Source organism: Urocitellus parryii, chromosome 6 (genome assembly GCF_045843805.1).
Source record: "Urocitellus parryii isolate mUroPar1 chromosome 6, mUroPar1.hap1, whole genome shotgun sequence".
In the NCBI taxonomy this organism is placed as follows: Eukaryota; Metazoa; Chordata; class Mammalia; order Rodentia; family Sciuridae; genus Urocitellus; species Urocitellus parryii.
Window position 1 is genome coordinate 154,452,081 of NC_135536.1, and position 23,696 is coordinate 154,475,776.

The window sequence follows — 23,696 nt, forward strand, 5'->3', positions numbered from 1 at the left end:
CAACTGCCCCCTTACCTTTTTTTGCCTGCGTTATGGGGAGGGGGGGACGAGAGAAAAAGATGTCAATGACCATTGTTTGCTCGTTTGGGATGTTGCTCCGCCCCCCGAGTCTGTCGTAAACCTGGCGCCGGACTAAAATAAACCCCAGATCCCGCAGCTCCGGGGGCTCGCCGCGCCGCTGACTACTCTGCACAGGCGCTGCCGCCGCTGCCGAGGTGGCGGCGACGAGCGGCCGCCGCGTCCCGCCCGCGCCCGCCCCCGGGCCCCCCTACCTGGCCGTCCGCCGAGCCATGTCGTTGAGCCCCAAGCACACGACGCCCTTCTCCGTGTCCGACATCCTGAGCCCCATCGAGGAGACCTACAAGAAGTTCGGCGGTGCCATGGACGGCGCGCCGCCCGGGCTGGGGGCGCCCCTGGGGGCCGCGGCCGCTGCGTACCGCGCGCCGCCGCCGGGCCCCTCCTCGCAGGCGGCGGCCGTGGCGGGCATGCAGCCGCCTCACGCCATGGCAGGCCACAATGCCGCGGCGGCAGCGGCGGCGGCAGCGGCGGCCGCCGCCGCGGCTGCCACCTACCACATGCCGCCGGGCGTCTCGCAGTTCCCGCACAGCGCCATGGGCGGCTACTGCAACGGTGGCCTGGGCAACATGAGCGAGCTGCCCTCCTACACGGACGGCATGAGGGGCGGCGCGGCTGCCGCGGCCACCGGCTGGTACGGCGCCAACCCGGACCCGCGCTATTCGTCAAGTGAGCGGGGCCAGGAGCGCGGGACTGAGGGCAGGCGGGCGGCGCGGGCGTTTCCCGCCCCAGCCCGGGGCGCTGGGGTACCGAAGCTCGGGTCCGCGGCGCACGGGGGTTGAGGTCCCTGAGCTCCGGGCCGGCGCGCGCGGGGGGTCCTGGGATGTGCGAGGGGTGCGGGGCCCCTGGCCTCGCGGAGGGGGCCCGGGCCGGGGCCGGGGCGCGCAGGGGGTCTGGGGACCTGTCCTGAGGTCCCGCGCCGTCGTGGCTGCTGCGAGGCGAAGTAAGCGCGAGCGGCGGCGGGAAAGGTTCCCGCGGGCCTGGAGCTCATCGGTCATCTCCTTCGGCCCCCTCCCCAGTCTCCAGGTTCATGGGACCGTCGGCGGGCGTGAACGTGGCCGGCATGGGGTCGCTGACTGGCATCGCAGACGCCGCAAAGTCCTTGGCGCCCCTGCACGCGGCCGCAGCGGCGGCGCCGCGAAGGAAGCGTCGCGTGCTCTTCTCGCAAGCGCAGGTCTACGAGCTGGAGCGGCGCTTCAAGCAGCAAAAGTACCTGTCGGCTCCTGAGCGCGAGCACCTGGCCAGCATGATCCACCTGACCCCCACACAGGTCAAGATCTGGTTCCAGAACCACCGCTATAAGATGAAGAGGCAAGCCAAGGACAAGGCTGCGCAGCAGCTGCAGCAGGAGGGCGGCCTGGGCCCGCCACCGCCACCGCCGCCGTCACCGCGCCGCGTGGCCGTGCCCGTGCTGGTCAAGGACGGCAAGCCGTGCCAGAACGGCGCTGGCACGCCAACGCCAGGCCAGGCCGGCTCGCAGCCACAGGCCCCGACGCCCGCGCCCGAGCTTGAGGAGCTGTCGCCCAGCCCGCCCGCGCTGCACGGCCCCGGGGGTGGCCTGGCAGCCCTGGACGCGGCCGCCGGGGACTACGGCGGAGGCGTGCTGGGCGCCAACCTGCTCTATGGCAGGACGTGGTGACCGTGCGGGCGCCCCGGAAAGGGGTCTTGCCTGTGGCAATCGTCTACCAGAACCGATGGGGGAAACGTGTGGAAGCTGACTCTTGTGTGCACCGCGATCAAAAAAACAAAACAAAAAACGAACGAATCAAGGAAAGGGGCAGCTCTGAACTTCTTTGAGGAGGGTGGGAGACAGCAAGAGCCCCAGGACAGAATAATGTAACACCACGTTTAAGGGTGGTGATTTCCTCCTTCTAAACTAGACGAAAAGCTGGCTGAGTCTTCATTCACCATGTTCCTAACTAAAGCTCCTAAGAGTTAGTTGGAAACTTTGTTGGTGTTTGCAGCTGTAAAAGTCAAACCAGCTTTAACAATGAGTCCATTTCGAAGCGACGTTTGTTTATCTTGGGAGACGAATTTTTTAAGCCCCACCCATCCCCCCCCCCCCCCCGCAAGTGCAATTGCATTAATGTTTGAAAGTAAATTGAATTGTAGCTCAAGGTGGATCGTACACATAGCAACATTATTTAAAAGGAATTATTGCCATTTAGGTAAAATAGAGCAATGGGTAAAAAAACAAAAACAAAGTACTGATTATATGAATCTATATAGCTTTTTAAAATTTAATGCTGATTTCAAAATGTTCTGATCACCATCTGGCACCCCAGTGTTTGTATATTACCCTAGAAGAGAATTCTCACCCCTCCCCATCCCCAGATGCAGCTCACCATAAGAAAGGTTATAAACTACTTTTTGTATGGAATCTGGTTTCTCCAAATCAACTGATAAAATACACCCTATCTTCTATAGGCATGGTATTTACTCTTTTTAGGGCATTTTTTGTCTGAATTTGAAAATTTTGACAAAGTACTAGAACAAAAGTAAATTGCTAAGATTAGCATCAGTCTATTTCAAAGTATGTCAGGAAGAAAGATTAAGGTGTCTTATTGAATTGTAATCAAGATACAAAGAAAAATAACTAAAATATTTAATTTTCCATCATATTTAGGACTTAATAGGAGTTGCACCGATTTTGTTGGTGTTTTATTATATAATAATGTATTTACTCTTTAATATACTGATTTATATTTCCTATGTTTCAAATGGATATTTAAATATAACTTAAAAGAACCTTAAGTACTTTTTTCGTAAAAGTCAAGTGGTCATTTCTTTTTCATTAAGCGTATAGGGTTTTTTGTTTGTTTTTAAGACACTAGTTGGAATGATGTGACAACACAACTCAGTTTATTCATGATTTAAATACCTGGTATTGGAAAAATACTTAGAAATAGCTGAATAATGTGAGCTGATAAATTAATGAAAGTTAAAGAACATGGATAAAGCATGATTTACAAATGATCAAACAAATAGTAATCAGAGACCCCAAATCTCTTTTGTGTTTTAAGGTTTCAGAATAAGAGTTTGAACCTGAAATATTTCATTTAATTGTTTGAACATTTTTCTGAATGTGCAAAGTGAATCCATAGGCAGGTGTTATAGAAGTTAAATTTGCACTTTCTCTAAACTATATTTTACATATTATATGCTTTTTTGTTTTTTAATAACCCCAGTTTCTGTCACACTGGGGCGTAGGAAGAAGCAAAATGATCATCATTCCTTTTTCAAGGAACTGTGAATATATTTTGGAAAATGAGATATAATTTTAGAAACTTTCTACATGAGAAGAAATAATTTCAGCAGACAAATTAGTATTGACAAAGTACAATAAACCTACAGAAAAATCTTCCAGCTGTTTTTTAACATATTAATGGATGGTCAATAAAGTAAATGTTAACCAAACCAGCAAAATTATCACTGATGTGTCAGAGTTCAAAATGCTTGTTTATATCAATTTGATACATATTGTTCTAGAATACATGTTTTTAAAGTCCACATGGTTTGCAGTATGTGTATATGTGTGTATATCTATATACATTTACACATATGCATATATATATGTCCACATATATAATTTTTTAACAGTGCAGTAACTACAAAAGCAATAATTGCTTATGGCCTAAGAGCACTTGATAACATTTTTAAGGAAAAAAGAATCTTCCTGGACAGTTTTTTCCTTGGCAATTTATTTCTAGAACAAAGAATCCCTTGGGCTGATAAAGTGAACTCTGTTTTTTAAAAGTCATCATTAAGAAGAAACACTTTTATTCAATATTTTTTAAAAGTATATTTAATGTAGTCATATTTTTTTTTCTTTCAGCATTCCTTTAAGTACTTAAAAACCCAAACAAGAATTGCTGCAAAAGGCTTAACATTCTGCACCCACAAATTTATTGAGTTTATGTGTGCACATCCTGAAATTAGGAAAAGGTTTGCTTCTTGAAACATTAAAAGAAAATGTTTTTGCTATAGAATTCCACCTTTTGATTAATGCAAAGCAAGAGCTTTTTTCTTTTGCAGTTAGTGCTCTGCAGATCTTTTATAAAAACACAAACGGCCAGACTAGGTGAAACTCATTAACTGAAGAGGAGGATAAGTGTCTTCACAACCAAGAGAGAGAACTGGCACAGGGTCTGAGTGGAACAAAGCCCCCTTGAAGTTTAACAGAGGCCACAGCAAACCTCAGTTTCAGAAACGCTAACTCTGAAAATCTGACATTTTCCTACAGTTTTTCTGGTCTAACACATCTTTTCCAGTAGAGGCACAGAAATCAAAACCCAGAATCAAAGTTGCGGAGAGGAATGGCAGGGATTGCAGGTACTTTTCTGTAATCTGCATTGGGATGTAAATTGAAGTGTTGTGTATGAGAGTGTGTGCAATTTTGAAGGACATAAGAAGGGTGTTTTGTATATGGAAGGGAGAGAGTGTAACCCAGTTGTCTTCTATTTAAGGCTTTGCTTAGAACCACAACCTAAAGGTCAGAACAAGTAGTCAATCAGACTTCTATCAACACAGATGTGTTCAAACTCCATTCTGCTAGTGACTGTTTACTTTTAACTTAAAGCAAATCAGAGATTCAATCCTGTTCACTAAATGCAAACACCTTCCATAGACTCATTTTAACTACATGGAATAGTGATGATTTAGGAAGACTTTTAAAATAAATTCAAGAACCATAATTATATAAAGAAGTACAAAACAAATTTTAGATATGAATTTGTGCATAGTAGGAAAGAATGAATTATGTGGTAGTAATATAAATTTCAAATGCAGTTCAGAGGATGGATGATATTACCCAGCTGTTGAACACCACTAAAGTATGTTCCACTAAAGTATGTTAATCATTTGAGTCCAGTTTTTTGAAACGCTGTTTTTATCTACCCCCAAGTCTAGGGAGACAGAGAACCAGGATACATTCTATAAAACATAAATAAGTAACCTTTTTCTGCTAGTGAGAATTATCATCTGGGGATATTTCAAAGATGCCCAGACTGGGAACTACTCCCACACATTTCGTTAGGAATTCGTTCTCCAGCAAGTATTGAAATTGCTCTATGATTTCAAGATCATTTATATAATTTTTAAGTTTAGCGATAACAAGTTTGTGGAAGAGGCTTTTTGTTTTCTTTTTGTTTTAGAACATTTTACCTGAAATCGAATGAAATGCCCTTAAAAAAAAAAAAAAGAAAATCTGTTAACCTTTAATTTCAGTAATTGTCTAGGTGATGTCTAATAAATTTTTAACCACTATGTTTGCCTAATTTTAAGTTGTAAAAACTAAATTGCAGCAGTGAACATCTCTAGTTCTATTTCACCCACACATATTAAATCGTGTTCTCTCTTGATCCTCCTTCTATAAATACAGAATAGTGAAACAAGTCAGAGTGTTCCATTTAACTGTGAGTGGAGGCAACATACACCGACAAGTACATCCACAATGGGCCTTTTGTTATTTCATTCGTTGGCTAACCTTTTTTTTCCCAGGTTAGAAATAAAGCAGATGATCACCAGGAAGAGTCTGATGGGATCTCAGTTCCCTGATCCTTTTAGGGTGGGCAGGAGGTTTGGGACGGAGCCAGACAGCACTCTGCAGGCTGGAAATGGGGAATTTATTTCAAGGATGTCTGTATTTTAGATTTCTAAGCAAGTTAAGTTTGATTACTTTTAGACTTCGAATTTAAAATGGTAGCCTCGCGGAGGGGGCGGGGGCAGGAACATTTCTGATATTCTCTTACAGGTTCAGCGATTGCATTTATACAGGGACGGGAGATAATGAAGCTGGGCAGGTTGAGGAGCCCGGCGCCGCATTCCGGGAGCAAAGGGAAAATGCTATAATGCTACCCTGAGGGTCGGAGGTCTGAGCTTTCCCGCACCCACCCTGTTCCACGCAACCAGCTTGCAGCGCTGCAAGGCGGCGGGGCAAAAGACTAGGTCGCCGGGACTCGTAAGCCCGGCAAGGAATGCGGGCACGCGCCCCACGTGCAGCGGTGCCTCGGCGCTTTCCGACATAGGCGGGAGTGGAACCGGGCCAGCTACCCTGAACAAGGACTCTAAGGACCACCCCATCTCTGGCTGTGAAGTAGCAGCGTCTTCGTACCCTTAAGCTCAGCCCAGGTGCACCGGACCTCCATCCAAGGCGCCTAGGGAAACACTAGGGCGAGAACCCCACAGCCATCTCAGCTAGTTCCTGACGTCCTGCGTCACCTGTGAAAATTAGCCTATGGGTTATTATACCCAATTTGCCTCTGTAACGCTAAATGGCAATCTAATATCAGTTTGTAGATGGCTGTGCACTTTAACATATATTACCCCATTTGATCTTTAAAAGGAAGACAGCTGCTCATTAGGGGCCCTTAGTGCCACAATAGTTAAGCTGTTTGCAGGTTCTAAGATTTTAAAACTTGTTAATGGGGTGGGGGGGGTGCCCTATTTAAAAATATAATGGAGTACAACTACTTAAAATTGGCCCTTTGACTTAGACATTAGAATTTTGAGGAGACATTTATAGCTGTAACTATTCCACTTAAAAACTGTACAAAGCATTTTATTTGAAATAACTGTAAAAGTCCAAGGTGGGGACAAGACAGAAGAGATAAGAAAAAGGGAGAGAAGGAAGCCAGGGTGAAACAATGGAAGGTTCCACTAGCAGACCCAGCACACCCATTTCTGCAGAGGGAACCTTAGCATCATCACTAGTCCATCAAGCCTCTTGCTTGGGCTTAAACATTCAGTCAAAAGCTGAATTATATAAGACAGTCTCATGAAGGATTAAGACACTTAGGTGGCAACTGTGCAATATGCAATACTTCATTTAGATGGCTACACATTTTTAATGCATATTATCACTTTAATGTAGAATTTGGATATTTAATAGACAGCATTATCACTTTAAAGTAGAATGAGGGTAAATCATAATGTTTATGTTGGCAATTCTTAATGCACTTAATAAAAGGATCCTGCTTTATTCACCCATCACTAGCAATGAACTCAATTGTTTCAAAATAACTTCCTATTCAAGGTTAAAATGAAAACAATTTTTTCACATTAAACTAAGATTAAAAAGGGTGCTTTGGTTGAGTATTAAAGCAAAAACTTCCTAAGAAACTTAGGTGGCACCTTTGCATTATGCAATACTTCATTTAGATGGCTACACATTTTGAATGTTTGGAAGATTTTTTTTTTCTGGTAGAGTTTTATTTTATTTTTTTAATCTTTATTTATTTATTTATTGTTGGTTGTTCAAAACATTACATAGTTCTTGATATATCATATTTCACACTTTGATTCAAGTGGGTTATGAACTCCCATTTTTAATAGATGGCATTTCAAAATGAAATCTTATAAGCTTTGGCTAGGATGGAAAAAATTGAGACAAAGCAACCAGAGTCTACATGAGTCATGTGTAAGTTTGTTTTGTTAATCAAATAACAATGCATGGAAAAATACTGTGGGTGAGCTCCAAACATACATTTAAGAATTAATGTGCTTAGTAGTAAGAAAAATAAAGGATACAAATTGAAATCTGTGCTTAGTAGTAAGGAAAATAAATGATACAAATTGAAATCTGAAAAATAACATACAGTTAGTTACTTTACTACAGACTATTTAGCTATGAATTAAAATTTTCAACTTTTATTCTCAAAGATTCAGAACAAATCCTTAAAACTGGAACACAAGTCTAGGCGAAACTTATAAAAACGTAAATAATTTATTTTTACAAAGACTACCAGTAATGGACATACTATAAAATAAAAACTTTTGTTGGATTGTGTTAACCATATCCTCTTAATATCTGCTTCGTCACTGACTTGTTTCTGACATCTAATTGTAGAAATGAACTCTTTTGTGCAAAAGTTGACTTATGAAAAACATGCTTTGTCAAGATTTTCAAAGCTGAAATCCTATAAAAAAACAGGAGGCCAGAGTTTTTAAAGTTTAACTTTATTTTATTTTTTTACTAAAGTCCAGAAATTTCTGTAAGACAAGTACGTTAATGAAATGTTTCCAAAGAAATACTGAACAATATACACTCTAGTTTGCTGAGGGTTCCAGCTCAAGAGTTCACACCTAATTCTTGTGCATTAAAAATCAGCATGGATCTTAGATGATCTAGAATAAGAATACACTGTGTTTTGAAATCCACAGCTGGTTTGATTTTTAACCATAATGAAAAACCAGTACTCCTAATTCCATCAAATGTGTTTTACAAGCAATAATAAATTCAGATCCACTGTATTATGCAACAACACATCTTTGGAAAGCAACATAAAACAGTGAGATCAGATCAGTAAAAATATACAGTTAAAAGAAATACACAAAGTACTGTAGTTTTATTAAAAACTACTACTTGAGAAAAGAAATCTCCTTTCCACAAATAGCATAAAACTGTAGAATGATGAAAGGATTTGGGAAAGCTTTACAAAAGCTTAATTCCAGCTGTATCTTCCTGAGGGTGGTGGCAAAGGGTATTTCCTTCCTTCTCTGGGATATCCCTGAAAATAAACAAAGAGAGAATTTATTTTCTGGATTAATTCCCTTGCAAAGAAATCAATTTTACGCCCGTGTGGAAAAACACAACATAAAAAAAAAGCTAAGTGTGTCTTAAGGTACAGCACATGGAAAGTCCCCATAAACAGGTACTTTGAATCCAGAGCTTTAACACAAGCTTGTTGCAAACTTGGAGACTGGAGCACAAAGGATATCACTGAAAACTAACCAAATACGCCTCAACAACCACACTTAAGAAATTCCTCAAAGTATATACAATGAATTATAGTAAAATGTTAGGGTAAATATGTTCTCATTTTCCCACCATCTCGAGTAGTAATTCAAGTCACTTTGTAGTAAGGAGCCCCCATCATTTTTAGACATATATACACTAAGAAAGTCATTTTATATAATCAAGGAAAAGAGCCTGCTGAGTCAGCTTAAGGCCTAATAAGCAATTAATTTTAGGGATTTTTTTTTGTTTGGTTATAAATAGTAGAGCATTAAGTAACAAATTAAAGTATTACATAATCAATTAGTGGTAACATAATATAATCTAGTATGCTTGCAAGTAACATTTCTGTATAATAAAAGATAAATTCCATCATAATTCCTTTTCTAAGGGCTGGAAGTGTTGCTCAGTAGAGGAATGCTTGTCTAGCATGGGTAAAGTCCTGTGTTTGATCCCCAGCACTGGCCGGGTGTGGGGGCGGGGGGAGGGAGAATTCCCTTTCTAGGCTTCCGGTTATAAAACTGAACACCCTCCATTTTGCCACTCAGAGCACTTTAGTAAACTTAAACTATAGTATATGCAGACCCTGACGGCCATAGTGTAAGGCCTTTTCAGTCATAAACTTCACTAAAAAGATAATAATGACATGACTATATAATAGGGATTTCTGCAACTTAATAGCACTTTGACAATTGTGATTTGATAAAAAACTATCTCAGTGGAAACAAGACTGAGAAAAAAAATGAAACACAAATTTACCAATTGGTTTATATCTTCTAAATAAATAAGAATAACCTCCTCTAACAGCAGAGAGTACCCTAAAAGGGACGAGATCTCCTCTATAGGAAGTAGGAAGATGATGAACTAGAGTCAGCAAGCCACGGCAGTTCTGCTGCCATACTGTATGGGGTTCCAGGATTTCAGTTCCTGACTTGGAAAATGAGGTGACTGGACTAAACATTCTCTAAGGCTTCTTCCAGTTATATCCTCATTTTAAAATGCTTATTATTTTAATTGCATAATGACATTTAGACTCTAGTAGCACAATCTCTATTTAAAGGTTTTGAGTTGAAAGAATTCAAAGTCAAATGAACTGATTTTACTGAACTATAACAAATTCTCCAAATGCATTAAATATTTGCAATTAAGGTGATTATTTTCTCAAAAGATGGAGACTTGTAAGAATACACAAAAAAATATAAAAAAAGATTTCCTTAGCTATCAGAAACGAGATCTTATATGAAAAGAGACACATAGCAAAAACCTGAGTTAGAAAATTAACATGTGAAGCACTGCAAAAGTCCTGCAGGCAACACCAGGTAAGCAATTTAAAAACCACTTCATATCACTGCAGGTGCCAAACTCCACGAACACCACAGCATTCCAATCCTGTTCTCTAACAAGAATTTTATTAAAGAACATGTAAATACTGGCCAGGATATCAAATTGCTGAGAGAAATTATGTTAAACAGAACTCTATCTTAAATGATACTAAAACTAGATGCTATCAAGAGAAGAAAATGAAGCTTACATCTACTAAACTTGTTTATGAATGTGGAAAATCTTCAAGATTTTTTTTCCACATAGAAGGATATCAATGATGAATCAAGAAAGGAGATTTCCAAGAAGAATAAAGTCAACACTGAATAGACAGATTCTTACTTTCAACTTCCAAAAAATTCTCATTTGTTAAGAAAATTTGAGTTTCTATTAAAAAACAGTATCTTAAAGGAAAAACAATGTTTTGGTGACTGAGTGTATTTGTGCTTTATCAACTATTATTAAAAGGGCTTCCGGGCTGGTAATTCTTAAGTACCTTTCAAGGCATTACCAAGTTAGTGAGGCGGCTATTTACCTTAGGTACTTTTTTTTTTTTTAAAGAAGATGGGTAAATTACTCATTCATTTATTCATTCATTTATTGTGGTGCTGGAGATCGAACCTAGGGCCTTGTTCATGCAAGGTAAGCTCTCTACCAACTGAGCTATATCTCCAGCCCCTACCTTAGGTACATTTTTAATGAAGGACACAAGTTTGGCAAACCTACTCTGCTAATATTGTTTCCAGAAATACTGAAAAGTACAGAGTCCTCAAAGGCATGATTAAATAAAAAGTGAGCAGTAAACTTTCCACCCAGTCCACAGGAAGTATTACCTGTCTTCCTCCACGATCATCTCGTCTAGGTGGATACCCACCAGGCCCGGCTAACATCTGGTACTGGTTTGGCTGGAAGGCTGCATTTTGGGTTTGGAGCATCCGGTTCCACGGCAGTAAAGGTTCAGCTCCAGCACCTCTGTGGAAAGGTACCATGTCTGCATTAGAAGTCAAGCCTCTTACACTATACAAAGCCTAAAAAGATATCATTTAGGACAATCCAATCTGTCTGGATTTGTCACATGCAATACAGAGTGTAAGAATGGCCCTTATTTATATCCAGTACAGTCTAATATATTTCAGCAGCTATTTAACAAAATCTTTAAATTCAGTCAGGTCTAACTTTAAAAAAGTAAATTTGTTCATTTCCAATTGTAAAATTTCCTTCTAGTCATTTAAAGATATAGATCCAAGATCACCAAGTTGGTTGCATTTATGAAGCTATCCAAAGAGTAGACATGTACAAGACAGGAGAATGAGGCTTTATTTTTTTTAAATGTCCAGACTTGTTCTTGGAATCCATTCTTTCTAGTTAATTGCAGGTTGCAAATGAATTCTTACTGCTGAGTATTTTGAATCCAGGGTAGGGGACTTGGCTGTTTTTTCCCATCCATTATTCTGCTCAATATGTCAGAAGGTCTGATCGGGAGGAAACCTTTTCAAGTTCTATTGATGCAGCTTTCAATTGACCACGGTGACCTAGCAACATGAGCACTAATTGGCATGGGCTGACTGGCATTTGGTGTACAGTTTACATGGGAACACAGATTCAACAGCTATTATAACCCAGTTTGCCGTCCCAGATTACTAGTCGAAAGAAATGTTTTAATTGTCTTCAAGTGCCTATTTTAACTTTGCAGATACAAAACAACAGGTATAAGGTATTAAATCATAACTTCATTAAAAGCTGTCCCATAAATGATGTAGCATACATACACCTTCTAAAGGCAATTGCCATTTAAGATATAAAACTTTCTCCTTGAATAACTTTCAACTTTTTATAAGTCACTACACAAAGAATAAACAAAAGGAAAATTCTCTAGTATATTTAAATTAGAAGCTTTGGGGCATTAAGGATATTAAGGAAGAATTAACTTTTACATTCACTTAAATACTGACTAGTTGGTATTAATTGTTACCATACTGGCATATAAATTTCCCTTTTTTAGGGGGAAAAAATGCTCCTAGGGATATAAAGCCCAAAGTTGAGCTCACTGGGTAATATATTCTCATAGCCATTCAAGCCTGACTCCAGCCTCTCTACATTCTACCTTTCTCCCTTCACTTAGAGCTTACCTTCTTTAAAACAAACAAACAAACAAACCCAAAGATAATTATTTTTGTGTGATCACTTAAACAGAATAACAGCTCTCTAAAGAAGGCCAAATCTATTCTTTACAGTTAAGTGTTAGAAACTAGAGCTCCATTAAGATAACTTGCTGTGATTCAAAATAAAATTAAAAGTCTACAACTCAGAAAGAAATGCATATGTTTGGAGCTTATAATTATTTTTAGGTCCATTATTAGAAAGAATAAATTCTAGCAAGATATTTAATCTGTTTCAGCAAGAACAGCTCCATATGCAGAGATAGGAATGGTCTCTTCTGGTCTTCCCAGAGGTGAGGGGCTCAGAACTGCACTGTGACCAAGGCGGGTCATCAATCTTGGCCATTTGTGCAAAACCCACAAGCCAAAAATGCAAATCACATATCGTTTTTACTGTGACCAGTTTTTCTTTTTAGTTTTACAATGATAAAATTCACATGAAACTATGTCAGGAAAATTGGCTGGCATGGATAATATATATCATAAATGCAATTTTAAAATATTTTGTTTGAAAAGTAGGTTAGGAACAAAGCCAGATTAAAAACACACAATTCTCCTTTTCATTTGAAATTATTACTAACAGTATTTGACAGATATTTATGATAAAAATCATTAATTAAAAGTAAAAAGAATAAAGTAACAGTGACATCCACTACCTTCTTTTGCTGTTTACTGCAAGAGAGGCCTTTGTTTTTCACAAGACAATCATATTTCTATAATGATCATATAAATTTGCATATACAAATTAAAATTGGCCTAGGAAAATATATCTTTAAGATCTGAGATAGGAGCACTGAAATTGGCACATCTTAACTTTTCAAAATTAGCTGGTATAAAACTAGCTTATCTGAGACATTTTTGGCATCACAGCAGAAACACTATTCTTAAGTTTCCAAATTACTGCTTTGAAAAGTAAATGGCATATGAAGTCTACCAATTTGAGTAATTTTAATTTAGACATACAGCAAATTAGAGTTTTTAAAGATTTCCCATGACTATCTGAGCTTAACACCCGTAGGTTAAAAACTAAATGCCTGCTTTGCATAGGAAGAGAAAAGACAAGCCTCCTCTAGCAATAAGAACCCAGACAATGTGGCAGAACTCAAGTGGCAAAGGGAACTCAAATGCCAGACATTTTTGCTTAATATGAATACTAGCTTGTCTTTGTGTGGGGAGAGGGGGTGGGGGACGGGGATGTTCCTATTGTATTTCTGAATCAAATGAATATATGTATTATAAATGACAATATCTAACTAGGAAATAATTCAAAGACAACACAGTGTAGTTCAGGGAAAAAAAAAAAAAAAAAAACACCCCAAACTCCCTTTTCTAAGGATTCTCAACAAACCCTCAAAATAGTACAGTGGAAATGTACCAAATTAAGGACCTTATGTAAAACCTGGATCTTATAACTCTAGTTGTTATAAATTGGCAAAATCAAAACAGTTTCTCCTCTCTAAGTCTTAAAAGGTCTGAATGGTTGGACTGACAAGTACTATGAAATGATGTAATAACACCTACTAATCAGCTAATGGAAAACCTAGCATATCAGAATTCAAACTTAGTTTTCTTTATAAATAAAGACCTAAATAAATAAAGTCTTAAATGACCGGATTTAAGACTTATAAAATACAATTCTTTTTAACTTTTAAGTTAACTCACATTTAACTTTTGCTTGTATCTATCTAAAATGGAAGCACGAAACACCCTTTAAAACTTGCCCTTAATTTGCTGATTTCACAAAGTCAGTCAGGATAATACCAGTACTTGGTTAGGGTAGAATAAAAACATCAGGGCAAGGAAAAGGACGATGATGATGATCTTAGGAAAACTTGTCATTTGTAAAGAGGAAGGAAAGCTGCTAGGACTGAAGAATGCCCCAGTAGAAGTAGATTCTTCACTTCCTTTGAAGTCACTGTGGCCTTTATATTATGCTCAGAGTAAATATTCTTAGGAGTTTTGTTTTAGTGAATGTTTCCTAGTAAAGAATGATAATGGAAAAGTGACCTAAGGTAAGCTACTAAACTATGTGCCTCAGTTTCTTCATTAGTAAAAATAATAGCAAAAAGATTAGAGGTAGGAATATATAAGATCATGTTTTTCACAGGATGCTAAAATGGTGCTGACAGTTCATGAGCAGATAATAAATATTAGCAATTATTATTAACATGGGGAAGAAGTGAGGAATAAAATGGGAAAACTAAGTATATAATTTAGAAAAATTTACCCCATATTTGTATAAAAATGTTGTTACTTTTTGATAAGGAAATAGTATCACATAATGTTGTGTTTGAGCACTTATACTAAAAATAAAACATAAGTATACATACTTCCAGTTGTATTAAATTTAAGATGTGACTTGCACTAAGTAGTTGGTATTACTAATAATCAAATGGATAACACACTTTTTATCTTCTTGAAGAAAACAATAAAATGAAAATTTGAAGTCTAATTATAGTTTTCTTAAAAGCAGCATTTATAAAAACACTACTCACTTCAGATGTGAACAGATTAGAGATTGCTAAAACACCAAAGGAGAGGGGAATAAAACAGATTGGAACCGAAAATGCAAAAAAGGAAGCCTTACTATGATGGGGCTCCATCTGTTTTTGCATTTACTGTTGGCAAAACTAGCATGAACCATAGATTTTAAAGCTGCCTTTAAAAAATCATTCTACATGTTAATATAATTATTCATAACATGCCTAGATGCCTTGTTGTTTAGAGTCCACCTTACTTAGGAGCACACAACTTATCAATGAGGGAACACATGTCAAACATCCCTTGTTATTAAACCATGTCACATTCTTCCTAGTCCATGGCACTTATTAGACTGCAGATCCCATAATCCTCTTCTGAGTCCCTTCTGCGTTTAATTCAGTTCAGTCTTAAGTAGTTAAAGAAACTGTTTTCAGTGGCAACTAATAACTACTGACCTACAGTGACACTGCCCTACAATAGGCTTGTCAGCCCTGAAAAAGTTTTACCAAAGAAGCTGATTAGGACTTCAAGAGGTTTGTAGCAAGGATCAATGGTTGGTCTGTACTAACGCTGTGTTGCCCACACAGAAATGATAAAAGTGGAACACCATTAGTTATGCCTCATTAAGTTGCACAACCCTTCTAAAAAGAAATTTGTTTAGCCTGACCAAAACCTAATACAGTTTTAAGCTGTGTTGCATTTTTCAGGGCATCTCAAAAAACTTCAATAAGATAAAGGCCAAGAACCCAAGTATATAAAGTTGAGTATTTTAATTCCAAGTATTAACTATATACAAGAAAAATTATTTTTGGTAGGAAAAAGTATATTTGAACTATGGAAATTTTAGATTCCAAAAAGCCAATAAACCCCAAATGTTGATGTGGAAAAATACTTAAAAGTCATGTTTGCTTTAATATTACCTGTCAAATCTTTGCTGTTGGAAAAGAGGAGGAGGACCTCGCCAGGAATCCTGGGGCCTCATATCTGGAAAATAGCAAGGAAGAGTAAAACAAAAAAATTTTTAAGTAATCATTTTTCAGTTACCCACATATTTTATAATTAAAAAATCTGAAAACATAAACCAAGTAAATTAGTATCATAATTATACACACAAGTATAAAAAGTAACCAACAGGATCAATTGATATATTTATTTGCTTTATCATTTGTCCTCTGTATGTATAAACAATATTTTTAACACTTATATTTTAAATGCTGTACAAAAGGAAAAGTCTTATAGTCTTTTTCATAAATGCAGACTGAACAAACAGTAATTTTAAAACAAATACTGAAATTTTCCTCCTAAAATGTCAACGGCTATGACAAAAAAGCACAGAGCACAATCTCTCCAACACAAACCAGGAAGACATGACAATGAAGGACCACCCACTTTTCTCTCGTTTTTGACAGTCAAACCTCTCCCCTCCAAAAAAACTGAACTAGCAACATCTAACTATAAGATACAAATAGATGGCTGCTGCTCTTCTATATAAACTGAACATGCTCTTCTATAGAAACTGAACATTATATGGGAGGAAAAGCCCACCAACACCCGGTCAGTCAGGGCATTCAGCAGTTCAGGGGGCCGGCTATCAACCAACCACAGCTCCTGGCTCCAGCCTTTAGCAGGGTTTGCTGTGACCTAATTAAAACAGCTGGTTCCAGAAGTTGTCTAATGAGTTCACTGTGTGAGGACAGTAACCTACTCCAGAGTCCCGAGACCAAGGACAACAAGGCTTACTATAATGTATTCAGGCTCACATTTTAATGGAAACACAAACTAGAAACATGCTTTTCAAAATTACTGTCTTAAAGGAGGGAAGATATGAAAGCTTATCTCTAGTTAAGACCCAAAAATGCAATCTGATTTTTGGTGGAAAAGAAAAAGGGATGAGGGGGGAGAAAAGTAGAACTGTGTTTTTAAAAACACCACAAAGAAGAATATGGAAATAAGTAAATTATTTATTATTCATAATCATGACATAACTGGCTACCTCTGCTCTGGACTTTCTTCCCCTCTTGACATGACTGAGATGGCTAGACTGGGAGGGTTTTCTAAATGTGGACATGCTACCTGAAAGGGACTGGCTATCTGTAGCCCACTGCCCTCTTGGTCCATGACCAGCAGAGGTTTCCAGCAGGAAAACTAGAAGCAACTCTTTCAGAAAAGAAGGGGAAAACCAGCCGTTGCTTCAGGAATCCCATTTTTGAATAGGAAAAAAGGTGGTATGTCTAGTTGATATGAATTAAAATCTTTTTTTTTTTAAAATAACCTCTTAAAAGCCAAAGACTACAAGTTAAACTGAGTAACAAAACTGAGGAGATTTTATGGTGGTCATCAGATAGGTAGTGCTTATTCAAAATTGGAATGGAAGTTCGGGAAGCTAATCACCACGAAATCCACAGAAAATGGGAGAAGACAGTTCCTTACTCTTAAGAAGGCCCAGAAAGAATTACTACTACAGACTCAAAGCCACCAGAAAATCCAGACATTCTTAAAAAAAACAGCAATCATTTCAATTATGTACTTTCTTTCTATGGGAAATTTTAAGATTGGTTTACTCAGCATATTGTAAAACTTTCAATGAGTTATCATTTATGAGAAAGCAACCTGCAGAAAGTAAATCAACATTTGTGCCACTTTCTCTGAATATTATTTTGTTAAACTTGAAACCCACTGGTCTATTCATGTGGAGTATGAAAATTAGAATCAGTTCAAATGTTCCTAATATTATTTTAGTGCCTTTACATAAACAAACTTAGCTAATATAAAAGAAGTAAAAAGAAATATAGTGAATTGCATTTGGACCTCTATCTAAATTGTGCTTCACATGCACAGAATTGCTGTGATCACCCGGTAACACACTTTTCATTAAAACAATTCTGTGATTCCGGTTCCAGGGTATCTCTTTATGTATTCCATGACATAATCATGGAATACATTCTCTGTGGTACTTTAAAAAAAGCTTCCATACTAGATTCTTAATAAATTTAAGATCAAATGAAGACAATAAAAAATCTATTTTAAGAAAAATCTTTCAAAATACTTATCCTAATATCTTATGAAAAACAAAACTTTCACATTTTTTCCTAGAAATAGAATGAACAGAGGGAAAGCCATCACCATCAGTTATACAAATGCATTAGATTTAAACATGCTACATATTAAAGCTATATATCCAAGCAGAACTGAAATTAAGGTTCACTAAACATAAATGTTTAGCAGGGGCAGGAAGAGAACTCTTCAACAGTTTACCTGAATACAAAGTTCTAGAAAGCTAGCAAAAGTTCCTATTTCATAACTTCTAGCTAGCATACAGGTTTTCTCTATTTCACGTTTACTATTTCTCACCTCCAGGACATCTTTTTCCCCATAGTGAAAAACGTGCAAAAAAGGAAAAAAAATTTTTTAAAAATTAGCAAATTTTCTAAAATCTTTAATTCTGTCATATAAAACATTCCTTGCTTTCAATCCCCAAAGAAAAATGGAAAAGATCAAACAAAAACTTCAAAGCACCTTTAAACAAATTTCTTCATGTGGCACTGAGTAATATATATAACTCTTAAGTGTTAAGCAGAAACATTTCCTGGCTGATAAGTAATGAAGTAGATGGTAAAACAAACTTATTATCATTCATTTATATGGCTCTAACAGAAAATCCATTTGAGAGGGAGGAAAAAAATTCTGAGATAGTGAATTGCACTTCAGAAGGTAAAGGCGAGAGAGGAAAATGATGGTTAATTTTTTTCCTTTGGTCTTTAAAAACTTATTCCTTTTCTAGAGCCCTAAGGCCACATAAACCAAGGCTTCACCAATAGCTTCTCAAGTGACAATTTACCTAATCAGCATGGCAATCACAGAAAAGATTCCATGTTTACTGATTGCACTAATCAAAAATCACTTTTTCAAATGCAGCTAATTGGCAAGTTTACTGAGTGAAATGAAGAGAAGTCACATATCAGGTTCTCATAAGGGCTGCAGAAACTGAATCCCTTATTCATACTGAGTACTCAGGACTGCACTTGACTCCAACAAGTTATCAATACCTAGACAATTACTCATCAGCCAAAAACTGACACATCAAAGACAAATCAAAGACCAACAATAAGAAACACCTGCAGCAGACACTTTGATAAAGAGTTGGCAGTTTGACCAAATGGCCCTTCTTGAATATTAATTTTACACTATATGAAGAAAATAGGAAACTAAAAACATTGTAAAATAAGATTAAATGGTTTAGATTTACATTGTACAACAACAATCTCTAACCAAATTTTAAAGTTCAAAATTCTATAAAAAGGAAAGTTGATCTTTCATCCTTTAATAGTTTTATAGTACGTATGTGTAAGGTACTGTTTTAAGTATTTAACAACCTAAACTGACTTAGTCTAAATAAATATTCTGTGACACAGACCTTCATATTCTCTGTAACATCTTTGAGATAAGAAAATTGGGGCACCGACCAAAATCTGCTGAGGTCAAAGGATTATTACAGGGCAGAGTAATGCCATGGGTTATGTTCTTAGTCACTTTCCACCACAGTATACAACCTCCAAGTTTCACAGACACTTATGCTGTTGGTGATGCTTTGTGTGATTTTTATTTTACGGAAGGACTAACCTCAAGTAAGAACTAACCTCAAGTTCTGTGCTTCTCAATCAGAAGGCTCAGAAGCTTAGGGTTTCAAGAAGACAGGATTAGGAATTTGAAAACTATTTTCAATACTTTGAAAGTTTAGAACTGACATTATTACACACAGCTAATTAGGACAGGAAGCAAAGGGTTGGCAGAATAGCTCAGTGATAAAGAGCTTGCCTAGAATGTACAAGGCTCTGGGATTGATCTCAAGTACTGCAAAGAGGATAAAGGACTAAAAGGGAAAAAAAAATAAATAAAAAAATAAAAATAAAAATAATATGTACCTAATAAATATTTTGTATGTGTAAATTATATCTAATAACAGCTACAACAATGGCAAAGGAGGATTTATTTACCTGAAGTATCCACTACTTGAAATAAAATGCATAGGTGCAAGTAAGTGTTGCCTATTTCCATGAAAAGCAGACCAAGAACTATAGGACTGCAGGCCCCTTAAAGGGAATAAAATTCCCTACCTTTGGTGTGAAGATGCTGATGAACAAAATAAACTTCGGGCTTATTTATTTATTTTTGTGGTGCCAGGGATGGATCCCAGCCTCACACATGCTAGCAAGCATTCTACCACTGAGCTACATTCCCAGACCCTTGTTTTCATCTTACAGCAAGCAAGATCCAGTGGTCTGAAATTGAAAGACAATACCCTCATACTGAGTAACTTTCTGGATATTAGGTCCATGAATGTTAGATTATGGGCCTATGATTCCTCAAAAGTTAAGGATCAGTAACCTAGAGTAACATTTCTAACATTTCTCAAAGAATAATATGCAAGATGATTTGGGGGAACAAGTGTGTGAACAATTTTTTATGTACATGGTTATATATTCATTTCAATGTGTATTTGACCTGTTTTCCTTCTTTTTTTTGGGGGGGGGGGAAGATGGGTATTGGGGAGTGAACCCATGTCCTCACACTTGCTAAACATGCACTCTACCAGTGAGCCACATCTCTTTTTGATATACGTATTTGGGGGGAAAAAAGCATATCAAACCAATAATATCAGAGCAGAAAATAAATCAATGTGAGTTAAAAAAAAATTAAGCAAAGATAAATGAGCAAGTAACTGGGTAATATTTAGATAGAGCATGGTGATAGTGGGCCTGTGATTACTATACCTAAGGAAATATAGTACTACAATTTGGATATAGTTTGAATGCCCCTCATGGCTTCATATATTCAAATTTAATTCCCACAGTGAGGTATTAAGAGAGTCAAAACTTTATTTGACTACAAGGTCCAACATGGGGCCTTTGAGAGATGATTAGGATTAGATAAGGTCATATGGGTAGAGTCCTCATAATTAAATCCTGGTGGCTTTATAAAATGGAGATTACACACACACACACACACACACACACACACACACACACACACTCTCTCTCTCTCTCTCTCTCTCTCTCTCTCTCTCTCTCTCTCTCTCTCTCATACTCCTTGTCTCCTCATGTGATGCTCTGTACTGCTTCAGGACTCTGCCAGCAAGAAGGCAATCACCACATGGGGCCCCTCAACCTCACACCTCCAGAACTCTGAATCAAAATATACTTCTTTTCTTTATAGGTTAGCCTATCTCATGTATTTCATTATAGTAATATAAAATCAACTAACACGTGTGGAATGGAGGGAAGCTGATTAATGTGAAACTCATGTTTTCACCTTTGCTACTCAAATCTTTTAAGGTTACTTAATGCAATAACCTCAGAAATTCCTCATAATTATCATCTTGAGATGACATACATAAAACTAAACAAGCTGAGACATGCCAGCTCCAGAATTTCTGCATCTCGATTCTTTTTCCTATTTGGAAGCTGTGCTAGCATACAGATGAAAGCAAATGCCAAAGAGCCGTAAGAAAAAGGGAACTGATTAAGAACTGTGTCCATCAACAGCCATCTTTAAAACTAAGTTGGACATGCTTTTACCATTTACAGGAAAAATCTCAAGGCATAAACAGTTCTTTCAAAGTGATGAGACTCTCCTGTTATATAAAGTATGACTTGATATTGAATATATGGAAGTAGTCAGAAATCTTATTTGCTAAATCTTATGAGGGAAGCAGCTATTTAACCTCTGTATCACACAGATTCCCACAGGCTCATTAAACTCTTCACTCTTTCTACACTTCACTAAATAAAACTGCTAAAGTCCATAGTTTTCAAGATAGTCTCTCATAATTCTCCAATCACTGACATTAAAGCATAGACTACTCCAAGTCAGACCACTAGAGAAAGCATACCCTGGAAACAGAGGGCCCTGAGACAATAAGACCTTCAGAACCCATTTTTTCCTTTGGGTACCATCCCCAGAAAAATCTGAGTTTTAGGTTAAAAAGTAGTTTGTAATTTACTCAGCATTATAACAGTGGTAGGCACAGAGCACAAATATTTTCTAACAATTATTAATTTAACCTAGCAATTCAATTACTATGAATCTGGTATAAAGAGCTCTGAAGGTAATCTGTATTACAGTAGATTCTTTTAAAAAAATTATGAAACATTTCAAACATTTAGAAAACAAATTTTCAAATGACATGACATTCACACTTAACAAATGTTAGCATCTTGCTACCCTGTTTCTTCTCCCACCATGCTGCGTCTGTCTGGTTGGGTACCAATCAGATAACAGGAAACATAGAAATAAAATCCTCATGATGACAGTGGTTTTGAGAATTTGGCACATCACTTACACTTCCTTGATAAGTGGGTGCAGCCATAGAGTTAAAAAATAACATTAAATAGATAAAGTTAGTACAAAATCTATAAAGTTTAACATTACATTACTTTCTACCTTTCCCAAAGCAATCAAAATACCATGTTAATTATTTCTGTAGTTAAAATTTCACAACTGGGGGCTGGGGTTATGGCTCAGTGGTAGAGCACTCGCCTAGCACTTGCGAGGTCCTGGGTTCGATCCTCAGCACCACATAAAAATAAATAAGTAAAGGTATTGTATCCAAATACAACTAAAAAATAAATACTAAAAAATATTTCAGAACTGTCCACAAGTTATGAGGGGTTAAAGAAAGTCAAGGTCTTCATAGAACCACAAGTTTAAAGGAACATCCCTACCTAAAGCAATGCCTAGCTTTATTTATAAAAGGGATACTTTTTGTGGCTCAGTGGTAGAATGCTTGCCTAACATACACAAGGCCCTGGGTTTGATCCCCAACACTACAACACAACAACAACAAAAAAGATACTTTTGTTTTTTTGACAATCTATTGCCTGATTTAACTGCCCAAATATTTGCATTAATGGAATGAACGCCAATCAATTCCACATGCCTTTCTGCATGTTAACTAAAAACCATATTTATAAGTGAAGGAAGAAATCCCGTTCATTTTATTTAATTAATTATACAGTGAAGATAAAACGGATTTAAAAGATTCTGCCTAAAGTATTCTCTTAAAATTCTTATAAATTATGTTTTTAAAGTCCTTACCTTTGCACCGATACATGAATTTTTTAGCAATGGGGATTAGAAATCAACCTCTGCTCTGATATTTAGTTTAGAATGTAAAATAACAAATTAGTAAAAACTTACTTGACATTAGTTTTGGAATTTGGGCTTGTCCTCTCAACAGTGGCCTGTATAAGTTTCCCTGGTAAGTGGGAGGTGGTGGTGCAGCATTGCTGTAAATACCAGTTCCTGAGCCCCGTGGCATAACGTGGCTGTAAAAGAATCCCCCACAACACATCAGGAAAAAATATAGATATATCCATCACACTAATTTGACACAATTAATTAAATGCTAGGAGCCGTCTCTTTACTACTAGACCCGAATAAGATGAAAATTAAGAAGTTTAATTTATAATTAAAGTTTAAAACTGCATACAATGGTAATGGTGGTTACACCAAGATTAAATGGTAATCATTTAAATATAACATTATATATGCAAAACAATAATGTCTTACATTCCCCCACTCCACATTTCCATTTTTTTCCTTTAGGACCATGCTGTTGCTATCACTATACACATTACTCCTCTACATCTTGCTATTTTCAATTTACTATATCAAACATTTCTCTCTATTTTTAATTTTTACAATTATAATATATATACTACAGAACCATGAAATACTTCACTATAATGAGAGTTTATATTTTTAAGCCTTTCTTCTTATTTAGTGCTTTCTTCTTATTACAGATATAATGTACCCAAATACTTACACATATAATTGTTTTTCTCTAAAATTATTTTCTCAGGATAAATTTAAAAAAAAGAAGAACATGGATGAAAAATTAAGAGTATCTTTAGAGCTGGGCATGGTGG

General features: G+C 37.5%; 2 protein-coding genes across 3 annotated transcripts in view; one reads left to right on the top strand and one right to left on the bottom strand.

The window, feature by feature from the left end:
• Positions 1-290: 290 nt before the first annotated feature.
• Nkx2-4 (NK2 homeobox 4) lies at positions 291-1,714 on the top strand. Its single transcript, XM_026393063.2, has 2 exons — positions 291-744; positions 1,095-1,714. Exons 1-2 carry the CDS (start codon positions 291-293, stop codon positions 1,712-1,714), a joined length of 1,074 nt encoding a protein of 357 aa, XP_026248848.1.
• Positions 1,715-7,862: 6,148 nt separating this feature from the next.
• Xrn2 (5'-3' exoribonuclease 2) overlaps positions 7,863-23,696 on the bottom strand; it is a 75,477-nt gene continuing 59,643 nt past the window's right edge. For both annotated transcript variants that reach the window (XM_026393029.2, XM_077799697.1), the window contains exons 27-30: positions 22,966-23,093; positions 15,690-15,753; positions 10,963-11,101; positions 7,863-8,582 (exon numbers count right to left, since the gene is read on the bottom strand). In XM_026393029.2, the coding sequence (XP_026248814.2) occupies positions 8,517-8,582; positions 10,963-11,101; positions 15,690-15,753; positions 22,966-23,093 (397 nt within the window). In that variant the 3' untranslated portion in view covers positions 7,863-8,516. The remainder of the gene's footprint in view (positions 8,583-10,962; positions 11,102-15,689; positions 15,754-22,965; positions 23,094-23,696) is intronic.

Excerpts from the sequence above, each read along its gene's own strand:
- Nkx2-4 (XM_026393063.2), top strand. The coding sequence starts at position 291 with ATGTCGTTGAGCCCCAAGCACACGACGCCCTTCTCCGTGTCCGACATC. Across the intron at positions 745-1,094 it reads GGACCCGCGCTATTCGTCAA|TCTCCAGGTTCATGGGACCG; the intron begins GTGAGCGGGGCC and ends CCCCCTCCCCAG.